Source organism: Primulina eburnea, chromosome 18, assembly GCF_022965805.1.
Source record: "Primulina eburnea isolate SZY01 chromosome 18, ASM2296580v1, whole genome shotgun sequence".
Lineage (NCBI taxonomy): Eukaryota > Viridiplantae > Streptophyta > Magnoliopsida > Lamiales > Gesneriaceae > Primulina > Primulina eburnea.
Window position 1 is genome coordinate 2,024,870 of NC_133118.1, and position 14,265 is coordinate 2,039,134.

The 14,265-nt window shown below is 34.7% G+C and overlaps 2 protein-coding genes across 2 annotated transcripts; one reads left to right on the forward strand and one right to left on the reverse strand.

Annotated features, from left to right (window-relative positions):
* The first annotated feature begins 815 nt into the window (after positions 1-815).
* On the forward strand, positions 816-1,739 carry LOC140820165 (secreted RxLR effector protein 161-like). Its single transcript, XM_073180489.1, has 2 exons — positions 816-1,532; positions 1,674-1,739. The coding sequence occupies exons 1-2, from the start codon at positions 816-818 to the stop codon at positions 1,737-1,739; spliced, it is 783 nt and encodes a 260-aa protein (XP_073036590.1).
* A 2,039-nt stretch (positions 1,740-3,778) lies between these two features.
* On the reverse strand, positions 3,779-12,189 carry LOC140820219 (oxysterol-binding protein-related protein 1C-like). Its single transcript, XM_073180555.1, has 10 exons — positions 11,344-12,189; positions 10,479-10,835; positions 8,086-8,185; positions 7,368-7,807; positions 6,944-7,099; positions 6,078-6,245; positions 5,867-6,007; positions 5,086-5,316; positions 4,537-4,650; positions 3,779-4,231 (listed from the first exon to the last, which is right to left on the reverse strand). Exons 1-10 carry the CDS (start codon positions 11,863-11,865, stop codon positions 4,064-4,066), a joined length of 2,397 nt encoding a protein of 798 aa, XP_073036656.1. The 5' UTR covers positions 11,866-12,189; the 3' UTR covers positions 3,779-4,063.
* Between the last annotated feature and the right edge of the window lie 2,076 nt (positions 12,190-14,265).

Consider the following 14,265-nt stretch of genomic DNA (forward strand, 5'->3'; position numbering starts at 1 on the left):
CCTAAATGTCGCCCTTGACATCCTACATATTGAAGACCCAGAACCACAATCCATTAAGGATTGTCAACAAAGAGATGATTGGCCAAAGTGGAAAAGGCCATACAAACTGAATTAGACTCAGTAGAAAAACATAAAGTGTTTATACCTGTAGGACGAACACCTGAGAATGTAATCCCAGGAGGATACAGATGGGTTTTTGTACGAAAGAGGAATGAAAGTGGTGAAATTGTAAGATACAAGGCCCGAATCGTAGTCCAAGTTTTCTCGCAGATACCTGGAATTGACTATGAGGAAACATATTCACCTGTTATGGATGCCACTACTTTTCGATTCCTAATCCGTTTAGCAGTATCAGAAACTCTTGATATACGACTTATGGATGTTGTAACTGCTTAACTTTATGGTTCACTTGATAGTGATATATATATGTGTGTGTCTGTGTGTGTGCCCGAAGGATTCAAACTATCGAAAGAAAATGGTGAAGCGCCCAAGGCTATGTTATCAATAAAACTGCATAAATCCTTATATGGATTAAAGCAATCTGGTTGCATGTGGTACAATCATCTTAGTGAATATTTGTTAAAAGAAGGATACACAAATAATGCTATTTGTCCATGCGCTTTTATAAAAAGAATAGATGAGGGTTTTGTAATTGTGGCAGTATATGTTGATGATCTAAATTTTATTGGCACTCCAAAGAGCTTACTAAAACTGCCAAATTACTTGAAAAATGAGTTTGAGATGAAAGATTTAGGAAAGACAAAATTTTGCCTTATCAATCATCATATACAGAAAAAATATTAAAGCGTTTTTACATGGAAAAAGCACACCCATTAGCATCACCGATGTTTGTTCGATCACTTGATGCTAACAAAGATCCTTTTCGACCACCTGAAAATGGAGAAAAAATCGTTGGTCCAGAAGTACCATATCTAAATGTCATTGGTGCACTGTCATATCTCTCAAATTGTACTCGCCCAGATATATCATTTTATGTTAATCTTTTAGCGAGATATAACTCATGTCCAACCCGAAGACATTGGAATGGTGTAAAACACATATTTCGTTACCTTTGGGGTACAACTGATATGAGATTATTTTATTCGACAAAATCAAAATCTTCTTTAGTTGGATATGCAGATGCAGGATATCTTTTTGATCCACATAAAGCTAAATCCCAGAGAGGTTTTGTGTTTACACGAGGGGACACTGCAATATCATGGAAGTCGGTGAAGCAATCCTTAACAGCGACATCTTCAAATCACTCTGAGATCATTGCAATGCATGAAACAAGTCGGGAGTGTATGTGGTTGAGATCTATGACACAACATATTCAAGAATCATGTGGTTTCCCAATAGCCAAAGATAGCCCAACAGTAATATTCGAAGATAATACTGCTTGCATTGCGCAGATAAAAGAAGGCTACATCAAAGGTGATAGAACAAAGCATATTTCACCAAACTTTTTCTATACACACGAGCTTCAAGAAAATGGTGATATTGACATCCATCAAATTCGCTCAAGCGACAATGTGGCTAACTTATTTATAAGGCATTGCCAACTTCAACATTCAAGAAATTGGTGCACAAGATAGGGATGCATCAGTTGAAGGATCTCAGATGATTGAGATCGGGGGGAGTATCTATTGTTGTACTCTTTTTCCTTCGTTCAGGTTTTTCCATTGGGTTTTACTGACAAGGTTTTAACGAGGAAGCATTTGAACTCCCGCATCTCTTAGGAGTAATTTGTTGAGTCGATAATCATCTAAGGGGGAGTATTATAGAAAAGATATTGTAGATGAATATTGATATTATTACCTATTCAAATTCTGTAAAACTACTCTATAAATAGAGGTCTCAAATTATGAATGAAGTACGCTAAATCATTCTCTCTTCTCTATATTCTCTACTATTCATAACAATAATGATAAAACTATATCATTTTAAAACAATTCGATCGGGGGAGTGCTCGACTTTTACCTTGCCTGAGATATCCCTAAATAAATTCGAGATGATCGAGAAATCTTGTGTGATAATTAGAGATGAAAATAAACATAATCAAACGGGGTGTGGAACAGATCCAAAAACGGTTAACAGCTCTAGAACCGGGTAAGGGCGAGTAAAATTCTAATAGACTCGTCTCCATATATATATTATTAAATAATAAATGTTCTAAACTCTAACCATAATATATATATATATATATATATATATATATATATATTAAATAATAAATGTTCTAAACTCTAACCATAATTAACAACCTGGATTTATTGCCCGATTTGGGATTTTTGAGGTTTGGGATGAGCATAAAAAATGATGTCCTTGAAGTTAAACATTTATTTTTTCATCAATAAATATAATAGTAAAAATAACATAAATTCTAGAAATAAAAGATGGACAAATATATCATCCAAAACAATATGTCATAAGTAAATACTAATAAAACCAAGATCATCCAAACAAAATATAAAATTCATGTTTCGAACTAATACACAATCAGCTGAATATTGCTCGCATAGCAATTTTGGAAGCGACGGTATCGATTAAGTTTGTATAATCTATTTTCTCGACCAATTTTTTTTATCACTAACATACCAATATCATTTAGTCTTTCAACTTGAAAAAACTCCTTTCAGCCAATGCACTTTTGATTGTTCACAAAAATTATGTAGTCAAATATCAGAAAATCATCTGAAATGGATCGATATACCGAAAATCGATCCCCATACAAAAATCATATCAGATAATATCATAACAAAAATGTAAAGCCCAATAAAACAAAATGAGATTGAGACCTTTAGCAGTGCTTAGATTTGGAAGAAGGATTTTGTCGAAAATAGAGATGAAATTTTAAAATCTAGCTTAAAGTAAGAGGGGAAGAAGGAAGAAGGAAGAAGATGGAAGAAGAACACAGTGCAGAGACGGAATTAGATGGGACTTGGTAATAGAATTATTTTACGATACAACTAAAGTATTTCTTGATGCGGTCAAATTTAAACATTTGGATAATCAACATATATTTCAACTTTCATAAAAATATATGAGATTCACATAATTTAATTATATTAAATAGGAAAAGAAACATCTCCAATGTAGCATAGACTAACCTTATCGGAGAGAAAATATCAAATTTGGGTTAAATTTACGAGGAAATAATAATTTAATATTCTTGAATTTGAATAAGAAAAAAATTATGTTTGAATAAATATCTCTGGAAAAATATTAAGCAATAATCGGTTTTTCTTTTGAAAAGTAAATATACACGGGATTATAGTCCTAATTATTATTATTATTATTATTATTATTATTATTTAATTTTCAAAAAGATCTAGGGAAAAAAAATAGAAATGGGGTATTTGAGTCACCCATGAAAAAATATTACTTTTTATTCTAAGACTATTACTTTTTATTGTGAATATCGGTAGAGATGACCGGTCTCACAGATAAAGTTTCGTGACACCGTCTCACAAGAGACCTACTCAATTATTTATCCTTCATTTTCCTATATTAATATTATTGATCAAGCAGTATCTAATAGTATTTGGCTCAAATTTTATATTACAGGTCTGTCTGAAGATCAAAACCACCGGATTTTGAGGTATGTCCTAAAATTGACCAAACCATCTCATACCAGCAGTTGCAATACCTAGACTGAATTATTCTCTTTGCTCATCTTTTCTATTTTCCAAGAATCTTGAATAATACAAAAGAACATTAAATATTTTTTTTACCCATATATCTCAATTTCTTGATGTACCTCTTATATGCTAAGATATAATTTCATTGATGGCAATATATATGTTAAAGCAATGTACACATGTCTACCAAACAAGAGTAAACAAGATTTTCCTTCGGAACTTTAGTACTTTTTATTATTATACAGTACTTTAAATAAAAATATGGAGAAAATTGAAGAAAAAAGAATGAACAATATGAAACAACTTTGGTTGCTTCACCTGAGGACACTGTCCAATCATCAGCCATTCCCCCAATATATTTCCTATTTTCACAACCAAAAAGAAAAAAAAAACAGTAAAAATCGAGAATGGTTCCTTTCTACTTACTCTATAATCTGATCTACTGGTATTTGGCCAAAAATATCCGGACATGATTCCCAGTTGCCTTGTTCTTTTGCTTCCCAATACCCACCGATGTACCGGTAGGTATCGGATTCTTTGTCTTTCGCAAACCATCGTGGTTTCCAACCTCGTTCCTGCATTTTCCGGGCCTAGTTTCCACAGATATGTTAGTACTGAAACCAGGAACTACACTTTATAAAGATTTAACTACTCGTTAATTTCATCAGCCAAAATCTCTAACCGTCGTATGAGATTCGTGTAGATAATAACTATGTATGTGTTACATGCATGTTTTCAAAAGTAAAGCCGAGGCAGTGCACTAGTTCGATTGAAGAAAAGGGTTCTGAGAGTGAGAGTATAATTGTGGTGAAAAAGGCTTGTATATTGGTATGGAAAACAGACTAAAAAATATAAAATAATACTTCTTAAATACTGTCATGGTGAAACCAATTACCTGTCGTTGCCGCTGCTCTAGGCGCAACTTTTCAGCATTTGCCATTTCGTACTCCCCATTTTCCAAGCACCTTTGATCAGGTCTCAGTCTCGAGTCTGTGGGGGGAAGCTTTTCCTGAAACAGGTGAAAAGTCGTCCACGTTTTATGTGATGCAATAATAAAGTCCTCAAGATAGGGATGCATATTCTTTTCATGTCCAGCTATGCTGTAATAATTTCCAGGCTTTAAATGTTGCACAAATGAGAAAGATCGTTTGTGGACACAGATTGCTTATAAAAGAATGTGGATAAGCAGACTCCGCATCCATTGTATACAAATCGATGCATATGACAATATTTATCAAATGGATTACATAGGTTAAAAAGTCGATGCGATGAGAAAATCAAGGTGGCATCTAAAGCAAATTCAAACATTATACAACCAAAAAAAGAGACGTTCAAAATGATAAGATACCAAATTATGAATAGACCAACTTCGTAACTTTGACTCGAAGAAGACGCAACAAGCAACACATGCAAAACACCTAACACCGTGATATTCAATATTAACCTTTAGCCCTGGTGTTAGCTCATTCAGTGTGATGGCAAATTGCGTCAAGTTATAGCGTGTAGGAAACTTAGGAGGCTTGCTGCGTTTCCAGAGCAAGTGGGCTTCTGCAAAAGATTCATGGGATTTTCCTTTGGACGCGCAATCTCCATTCACATAATGCAAACTTTCATCCCATTTTCCAAATAGGGTTGCCACTGTCTTTCCACTCTTTTCTTGGACTATGCCCTGCACCTGCAAAAGTCAAGTCGTTCGACTAAAATACGACCCACAAAATCCATCAGCCATTCATCACAGTGCAATACGGCAAAAGATGATGAACTGAAAGGATTGCATTCATCACATGGAAGACTACATCCAACTTCCCTGTTATATCCAAATTACAAACCTACTTCGAAAGATTGTACGAGCAAATGCACCCTATATCCTCCAATCTAATGGGAAAAAAAGTAAAAACTATTCTCAGGCTAATTTATCATACTCGTTTCTCCAAGATGCGCAAAAGGAGTACTAACTGGATCTTCTCATATGCTTGGCACAAAAGTATCGTGCATATCACTCCATGCATGCTAATGGTAACTTGAAGATTTATTTCAAGTAGTTCATATTATTGTTTGTTGGCGCAGAGTTTTTTACCAAAAACAAATGTGAAAATATAACTGCAGGTATCTGTTAAATGTAATAATAAGAAATAAGAAACACAAAGTTTATTTATTGTAAAGTGAGATAACACAATATCACTCTCTGACAATAAAGACATTACAGCTAAGGGAGACTAGGCTACCTGATGAGGATTCCTGTCTATAATTGACTGTTCCTTGAATTTCAATTTACAGGAGTAACCGTGATTTCCTTGTATCCGCATTGTACCATAATGATCACAATACAATTTGCCCAATATGAGGTTGTAAATAGATGTCGTTACCTGTCATTACAAGACCTTTATTATTGAAGGACATAAAAAAAAGAGCAATAAAATATTTTGCAAACAATACCTTGCTCCACTGGTAGATTTCTCCATCGTCAAATTCTAAAGTTAAAATACCAACTGGATCAAGTTGAATGGAGCGACCCCAAAATTTGCTTTTCAGATTGCTATCGCCATAAAACCTCCAGCCTGTACCATCGCAATGACATGCTACAATCATAGGATGGTGACTCACCTGTTCCAAATAAAACAGCATCAGCACTCTTTTTGGTCATGGGAAATAAAACAAAATTCGAAAATAGCAAAATTAATAATTTAAGGCAATCAATAGACCGGGAGTTGTTACTGATTTCTGCATACTCATTATTCTGCCACCAGTCATGACTTTGGAACTCGAACAGGCAACTCAGACCAACCATTTCATATTTAGATGACAAGGATCATTGAATATTTAAATGAAAAGAATTATTTCTCATTAAAAAAAAGATTATTCACCACAAAACATGATAAAATGAAATCTTCCCCATCCCAACTCTCACCAGTCCCTAGTTCTTGTTTTCCATTATTCCTTGGGACTTTGAGACCAGATCAATAGGACAACACTGCCCACAGTTCTAAATAAACATTCAGCATTTGATGCACTTGTTGAAAAACAGAAAGTGTAGCTTAAAAACTAAACATTATACGAATCAAAACAAAATGTAATTACTATAACGCAACTAATATGTGGAAAATGAATAGATTGCATTTGGGTAGTAAAATCAAGAAATCCATCTTCATTCCAACCTTCTCCCAAACTAATATTCTTTTCAAACTATTCTAGACACAAAAGCATCGGAAAATTTACAGGATAGCACGTCTCTAAAATGCCAATATAGCTTTGAAAACGATAAGAAATGGACAAGAGTTTGTTCCAGGTAATGATAATAAAACCTTCTCCGAGAAAAAACGGAGGCCTTTGTCTGGATAATCAGCCTCATATGTCTCTCCTAACAATGGATTGAATGGTTTACAATTTCTCCCATCAGTTGAAGCATATCCAGATACTGCAAATGCTGCTACATTTAGAATCCTCATAAGACTGTTGCCCTATCAAATATAAGTCAATCACAGATTAGAATATAATAACTGAAAAATTATAGGTGTGAAAGAGCATTCTCATTGGACTTCCTTAGTAAGCTTAGACTCCAACTTTGCAACACAATAATAGTAAATGATTCTCATTAATAATCCACCAGAAAACAATGTCAAAGTTCTTTCTTTATTTTTTCTTTGAAAACTACAGTTTACCTATACATAAATTTAATTAACATCATAACAGAAATTGAAATAAATAACACACTTGCCCACAACCAACCTTCCTCCCCCATTCATAAGCCCGATCCAGAAGATACGAATACTCCAAATCTTCAAAACATTTCTGCAAGGAAGAGAGAGGTTCATTGAAGTAGACCGGAAGACACACTTTGGTAAGGTCCTTCCCTATGTTATCTTTTATCATCGACCATAAACTAACTCCTTTCTCTTTCTCAACAGGATCTGGCAATTTCTTCCGACGCTTGACATAAGAAAAGTTAGTTCCAGTAGATTTAATTGCAGGATCAATATTATCCTCATCTTCAAAATCGTAAAGCGCATTGTCATCAGATGAAAGTGACGATGTCCTAAAGTCAGAACCACTGCTTTTGAAAGAGCTAGACGAAAGAAAATCTTTGGTGTCAAAGAATGTATTGTCTTCTTCATCGGTATCTTCCTCTGCTGCATCTACTCTTTCATCTTCTGATTCACTTGCACTTTCTGTTTAAAGTTTAAAAGATCGATATAAATAAGTGGAAACAACCAAATAGTTCACTGATTCTACGGATAAAACATGCATCAGCAATAATTTACCAATCGCAAATTACTATCTATGAATAGATAAACCAGCATTGAAATAGGCCAATAGCAAACTTGAATGCAACACTTGTGCTTGACTTCAATTCCAAAAACACGAACATGAATCAATCACGTCAAGGTGAACTACTCAACCATGCAAGCCAAAATATTAAAAAGAAAACCAGGCTGTCGAAGCATACCACTGTACTTGTCCTGTCTTGATGTATTGGATGATCCAACTTCTTTCAATTGTCTTTGGCTCTCATCAACTACTGTATTCTCCAGATCGACCTTCTCTGTCTTCACAACAAAGAAACAGTATTTTAAATAAACAAGTAAAGAAAGTGATGAGTAAATTAACACAAACAAAAGAACACAGATTTATTACAAGACTGAATTCAAAATATTAACCTGTAACAATATGAGTAGGAACTCGAGACACACTCTTGATATAAAAATTGCTTATAACTAATGGAGTATTTACTAAAAAAAACACAAACAAAAGAACACAGATTTATTACAAGACTGAATTCAAAATATTAACCTGTAACAATATGAGTAGGAACTCGAGACACACTCTTGATATAAAAATTGCTTATAACTAATGGAGTATTTACTAAAAAAATAACTACATTAAATATGACTACTTACGAGGGCTTGTCCGGTTCTAAAAGAAGAGTAAGTGAATAAAGTAATGAAAATCTTCAAAGATAAAAAAGCGCTAAAATAAAAGTCAAGACAAGAAACTAGCAAAAAATGCATAAATAAATAAATAGTTCATAAAAAAAGTGAGTAGGATAACATAAAACAATTGTACGGAAACAGAGTTCTGTGGTGTCCAACAGTCAAAGAATCAGCCTCAGTTTTTGCTAAAAATATCTAGAAGAAAATATTCAATTTCTTTATCTTCAATTTAGCACCACGACATAATAAGCACACATCAAATCTCCGAAGAAATCTTTTTGTTAAAAGAGAAGGCCAAAGTTTGATGAAACCCAACTTTCAATTACATCCAATTATCAAGAATTATTATCTGAATCACCAAATTTTCTTTAATTGAGTTGAGGAACGGATTCTTCTCCACATATTAGCAAGAGCATGAACTCTTGAAGCTAAATGTAAAAGTGGTAAGTGTCACAAGCTCGTCCGTATACCAACTTCCAAGTTAGTTAAAGTTCTAGACAATGCGCTTCAATATTTATTCTATGAAGATAAGCAGATTGAATAACCGACAACACTTCATAAATCGAACAGTCAGAGTTCTAATAGTTTGATAACTTCCCCAACTCCGGAAGCTGAACTGAAGCCACTGCTGCATGCAAGTGGATGCTACTATAATTGTATTACTGCTCGTTTCAACTTACAAACACATCAGAACTCTTGCATGGTGTTAGCTTATGACACAGTAGGATAGAGGAGGTTCCACACACAGGGATGGGGATTCGACAAGGTGTCCTTGACAACACAGAAACTATTCACGGCAATGTCAAAGCACATTAGTAAGAACAATCAAAATCCCCCAAAAGCAATAACTTTATGTTTGTTTTTCCACATGTTTACCAAGAAAAAGAGGGTTTGCACCGATACAAAAAAAAACGTGAATGACCATCGATATCCTTTTAGTTGTAGATGCGACCACAACACAAAAGAGCAAAAAAATATGAAACATGTTGTCGTTGAATTCTGAACAAAGTACAGTTCCTAATGATTCCAACGAACACTAAACAAGGAAGAAGACAAAGATTTCCCCATGCTGGCTCTCTCTCAAGGAAACGCTAAATTTTCTTGCCCTAGATAAGCTAACAGAAACAAATAAACCAGAATATTTTTCGCTCCGACAAACTCCCCCTTATATTACTTTCATACTCTCTTCCAAGACCTTACCCCTTGCCCAAGTCATTGCTTCTATGATATTCTTTACAAATGAAATGAGAAAAACAGGTGAGAAAAAACACAGAAATTTCTAACTTAGACAGGTAATCTCGTTATATATTCGGATAACTCACTCTAGAACAAAACAGGTGAGAAAAAACACAGAAATTTCCCTATTGCCTGGATGGTTAATGAGCTGCACGAATCACCCTAGAATTGTAAATCTATCTTGCACACAAAATCCCCATATCCCATCTGTCTTCCACTTCCACACTGAAAAACTGGCAAATATTTAAAGTAGCAACCGATCAACAAATAACCACCTCATGAGAAGATTAAAACTTCCCATTTGCTGACAAAATAAAACGAAGGACATACATTGTTAATCATCAAATCAATCAAACATAAATTTACTAACCAAATGATACAAATTATTCAACAACCAATTTCAGATCAAGCAATCTCTACTAAAGAAATACGTAAAGCAACCAATTTCAGACCGTGACCCTATACAAAATAATATAAGAATAATAAATCACTGAATTACAGCCATTCTGCAGAGTTGGGAAAATGAAACAAACTCCTCACAAGTCTGAGCCACCAAGCTATAAACCTAAGGAAAGCTGAAAGCACTTTAATGTGGATAATTCTTTGGAGAAGAAACTGAAGAAGAATTCTGAATTCGACCGGTAGGACGTTTTCTGTTAATCATAACATGTACCTCTAAATGTCGCAGTGTGTCCATGAGGAGCCAATGCTTCTGCTTAAACAACATCAATTGGTTCTGCATTGATGCAAACTCATTCCTCATGATCTGTTCGCTGTCCTGAATGGCAGCCTCACTCAAGCCTTCTTCCAACAATCTCTGCCTCAATTTCTCGGTAGAGACAACAATATCTTCCATGGGAGCCATTAACTCGCTGTTGGATATCCTAGGGAACATGTCCTTTACAGCCTGCAGTGCTTCCATCCATGCCATTCGATCCTCTCTGCTCTCAGATCTTAGATGAAGCCTCTTTGTCCCCGTAAAAATGGAAAATCTCTTATCATCTGATCTGCTCTCGCGAATAGACGATACCTACGGAGAAACTATTTACTTGTAAAAGACCAAGCATTTGTAACTTCAAATACAAGTATGCTCAAGGCATGCACAAACCAATAACATACAAGACATTAAAACTCAGAGAACGGTTAAAGAGATTGTCAAGAATGTTATGACAGATGAGAACGAGTGATATAATCGAAGAAAACATATGCAAACCTCTCTATATGAAACAACTTTATCGATCAAAAGATTTAATAGATGGTAATTACCAAAAACAAGAAAAATGATTCCCATTCCCCTTATTTTTAATACCTGAAGATTAGCAAAATCAACAATTTTTCATCAAAATTCTCAGCCTAGAAACTAAAGAATATCCAGATAACTCATTATCCGCCAACAGAAGTTAAATTTCACAGGCCTAATCTTTATCCAAACAATCATACTCAATCAATTTTAACGAATTAACATAAAATACCACAAACATACGAATAACAGACATCCCTCGCAATACAATTAACTGGAAAAAAATGAGAAACGAAACCTTCAAATGGACTTCGCCGACAGGCTTCCGACTTTTTGAAGGAGACCCACTATTCCCATTCCTGTGATGGTGGTGAAGGTGAACATGATGCTGCCTAGAAATCCTTTTCATCGACTCTTCTCCAATCACTCTCGATCCCTTCTCGGTGTCTTGATTAACAACAATTTTATCAGGTCCATGGATCTTATAATAACTCAAAACCCCATCTTGCAAAACAAACCACCGAGGCCTCCACCCTTTACCATAATTAACCCATTTGTACAAAACTCCAGATATCCCATTACCCACTATATCGTTAATCTTCACTTCCCGGCTGTGGTTGTGGATCATATTGCTGTTGTTATTCAAAGCACCGACCAAACTCCGATCCATCCCAGAATCCCGCGCCGATGAGGCCCGCGAGATCGCGGGATTCTGTTGACTTCTAGTCTGTGGATCGAAGGGCGGCTGCGGTGCAGAGGAAGAGGCTTGCATGTTGGAATTGGTCAGTGCTATCGACGAAACACAGCAGAATGAATGCATAATCGAAAGATTAGCATAACTGGGTCGGATTTTTATGAGATTTAGCGGATTTTCTTCAAGATTCGGAGAATTTATCAGGAACCGAAAACCCAAAAAAAAAAAGAAGAGAAAAGATGTAGTTACAGGTGTTGGCGTGTGAATTGGATAAAGGAATGGTAACGAAATCAAGGGGAGAAGTTTGAAGAGGACACGGAAATAGATGTAGGGAGAAATTTCCGGTGAGACAGTGAGGATTTGGAAGTTGCGGGGGATTGTTTTTGAATACTCGTGGTCGTGGAGAGGAACTTCAATCCAAATTTTCAACCTTGGAACCACAAAGATTTTCTCTTTAAATTACATATGACAAAGTAACCAAATATAATAAGTAATAAATATTGATAGAAATCATAGTAAGTTTTTTGTGAAACGGTTGCACGAAATTTTTATTTGTGAGACGGATCAACCTATCGATATTCAAAATAAAAAATAGTACTCTTAGCATAAAATTAATATTTTTTTATAGATGACTCAAATAAGATATTCGACCCACGAAATTGATTTGTGAGACCGTCTCACAAGAATTTTTGTGTTCCAATAAATATTTGAAAACAACAAGGCTATGATTCATTCCATAAAACATCAAATGTTATCTTTACAACACGGAAATATCACACATGAAATATTACTACAACTGCGAAATAAAAATAAAATAACTACTAGATCGAAACTAAAACATAGAGTTCTTCATCTACCATCCTCATAATTCAATATGTCATTTCTCCTCGAATCCATTCTCATTTTCGGTTGGAAATAAGATGAGTATATGAATGATATGATCGCCACACAACAAATGGAGAAAAAATATTCTCGTTTTCGAAAACCATAAATATATCCCTATAAATATACATATAAATATAATTAGGTTTAAAATAAATATGTATTTTAAACAAAATACCACTTACCCAACAATTGTTATATACCATTTGAATATTTAATATCAAAAGATTTTGAATTTGAAGTTTGTTTTTCTCTCCATGGAGCTCGTTCCATCATAAACATTGATATTTTGAAGGGTAGAAACGAGGCAAGGGTTGTTTGATAATCTCAAATTTTATAGAGATTTTAGAGATAATATTTATGTTTATCTGAATTAATTTTATAATATTCACAGATTTGAACAAAAGATGAAAAAACCTAATTTTGGAGAAGATGATTCTACAAGAACTTCAAATGCAACAAAATACCAAAATAAAGGTAATAAAATATTTACCTGAGAATTTTAAAGTTTAGAAGAAATCTGCGCAGATCTTGATAAATATTTTAAAAATAAAATTTAACAATCTTATATACAATTTTTGAACTTTACATGAGCTTTGAAGATTTGGAGGATTAAACTCATGAAGTGGAGATAAAAAGAAACGTGAAAAAAAGGAGAGAAGACCAGGAAAGAAGCAGAGAATAGATAGAAATCTACACGTGAAGAAAAAAAAAGAGGCAGAGTAGTGAAGGGAGGAAAACAAACAGAGAAGACTTTACGCAGATATCAGTTGGAGGAAGACGGAAGCTGCTAGGGTTTTGTCGGTAGCCGACATGCAATAAATGCATGTCGGGTGAAATAATCAAAGTTGGCTGAGTTTTTTAAACGTGGAGGGTTGGCATATTTCGTGGGTCAACAAAGTTGGATGAAAATTGCGTGATGAAATTGTGCGCAATTTCCTGGTTCACACTGGATGATGCATCTATAAATAGATGCATCATTCGAACATTTCAAGGCATCCCATTCTGAGTTCCTCTCTCAGTATACACATATTTGAGTGTGTTCTATAATATTTGATAGGTGTTTGTTCTCCTGTATTAAGAGAGTTTGTGTTCTCTTTGGAAACACAGTGAGTTGTACACCACAAAATATTATAGTGGAATTCTTTTCATCTTGCCCGTGGTTTTTACCCTAATAATTTTTAGGGGTTTTCTACGTAAATCTCGGTGTCCAGTTTATTCTTTATTTTCGGGTTTTTTACTATCTCAAATTCCGCATGTGGGTCCAACAAGTGGTATCAGAGCCTTGGTTTAAAATTTCTTAAAATTCTGAGTATGCTCTGTGGTTGCAGCCTAGACTGATCTAGCACATCAGAAAAGATTTTTCGAGATTTTTTATTTAAGGCGGAATTATTTTGTCCAGTCTATAAAATTGTTGTAGACATAATGGCGGGAAGGTACGAGATAGCAAAGTTCAACGAAAGCAAATTTATGTTGTGGAAAATAAAGATACAAGCAGTTTTAAGAAAGGAAAATTGCTTGGCGGCTATTGGAGATAGACCGGTGGAGATTACGGATGATGGAAAGTGGAATGAGATGAAAGATAATGTTGTTGCCAATTTACACTTGGCTATAGCTGACGAAGTTTTGTCAAGTATCTCTGAG

Coding starts and splice junctions, on each gene's coding strand:
- LOC140820219 (XM_073180555.1), bottom strand. CDS start 11,865: ATGCATTCATTCTGCTGTGTTTCGTCGATAGCACTGACCAATTCCAAC. Junction 10,836..11,343: donor TCGGCGAAGTCCATTTGAAG/GTTTCGTTTCTC, acceptor GTTTCTCCGTAG/GTATCGTCTATTCGCGAGAG. Junction 7,808..8,085: donor AAGACAGGACAAGTACAGTG/GTATGCTTCGAC, acceptor AACTTTAAACAG/AAAGTGCAAGTGAATCAGAA.
- LOC140820165 (XM_073180489.1), top strand. CDS start 816: ATGGAAAAAGCACACCCATTAGCATCACCGATGTTTGTTCGATCACTT. Junction 1,533..1,673: donor AAATTCGCTCAAGCGACAAT/GTGGCTAACTTA, acceptor TCCTTCGTTCAG/GTTTTTCCATTGGGTTTTAC.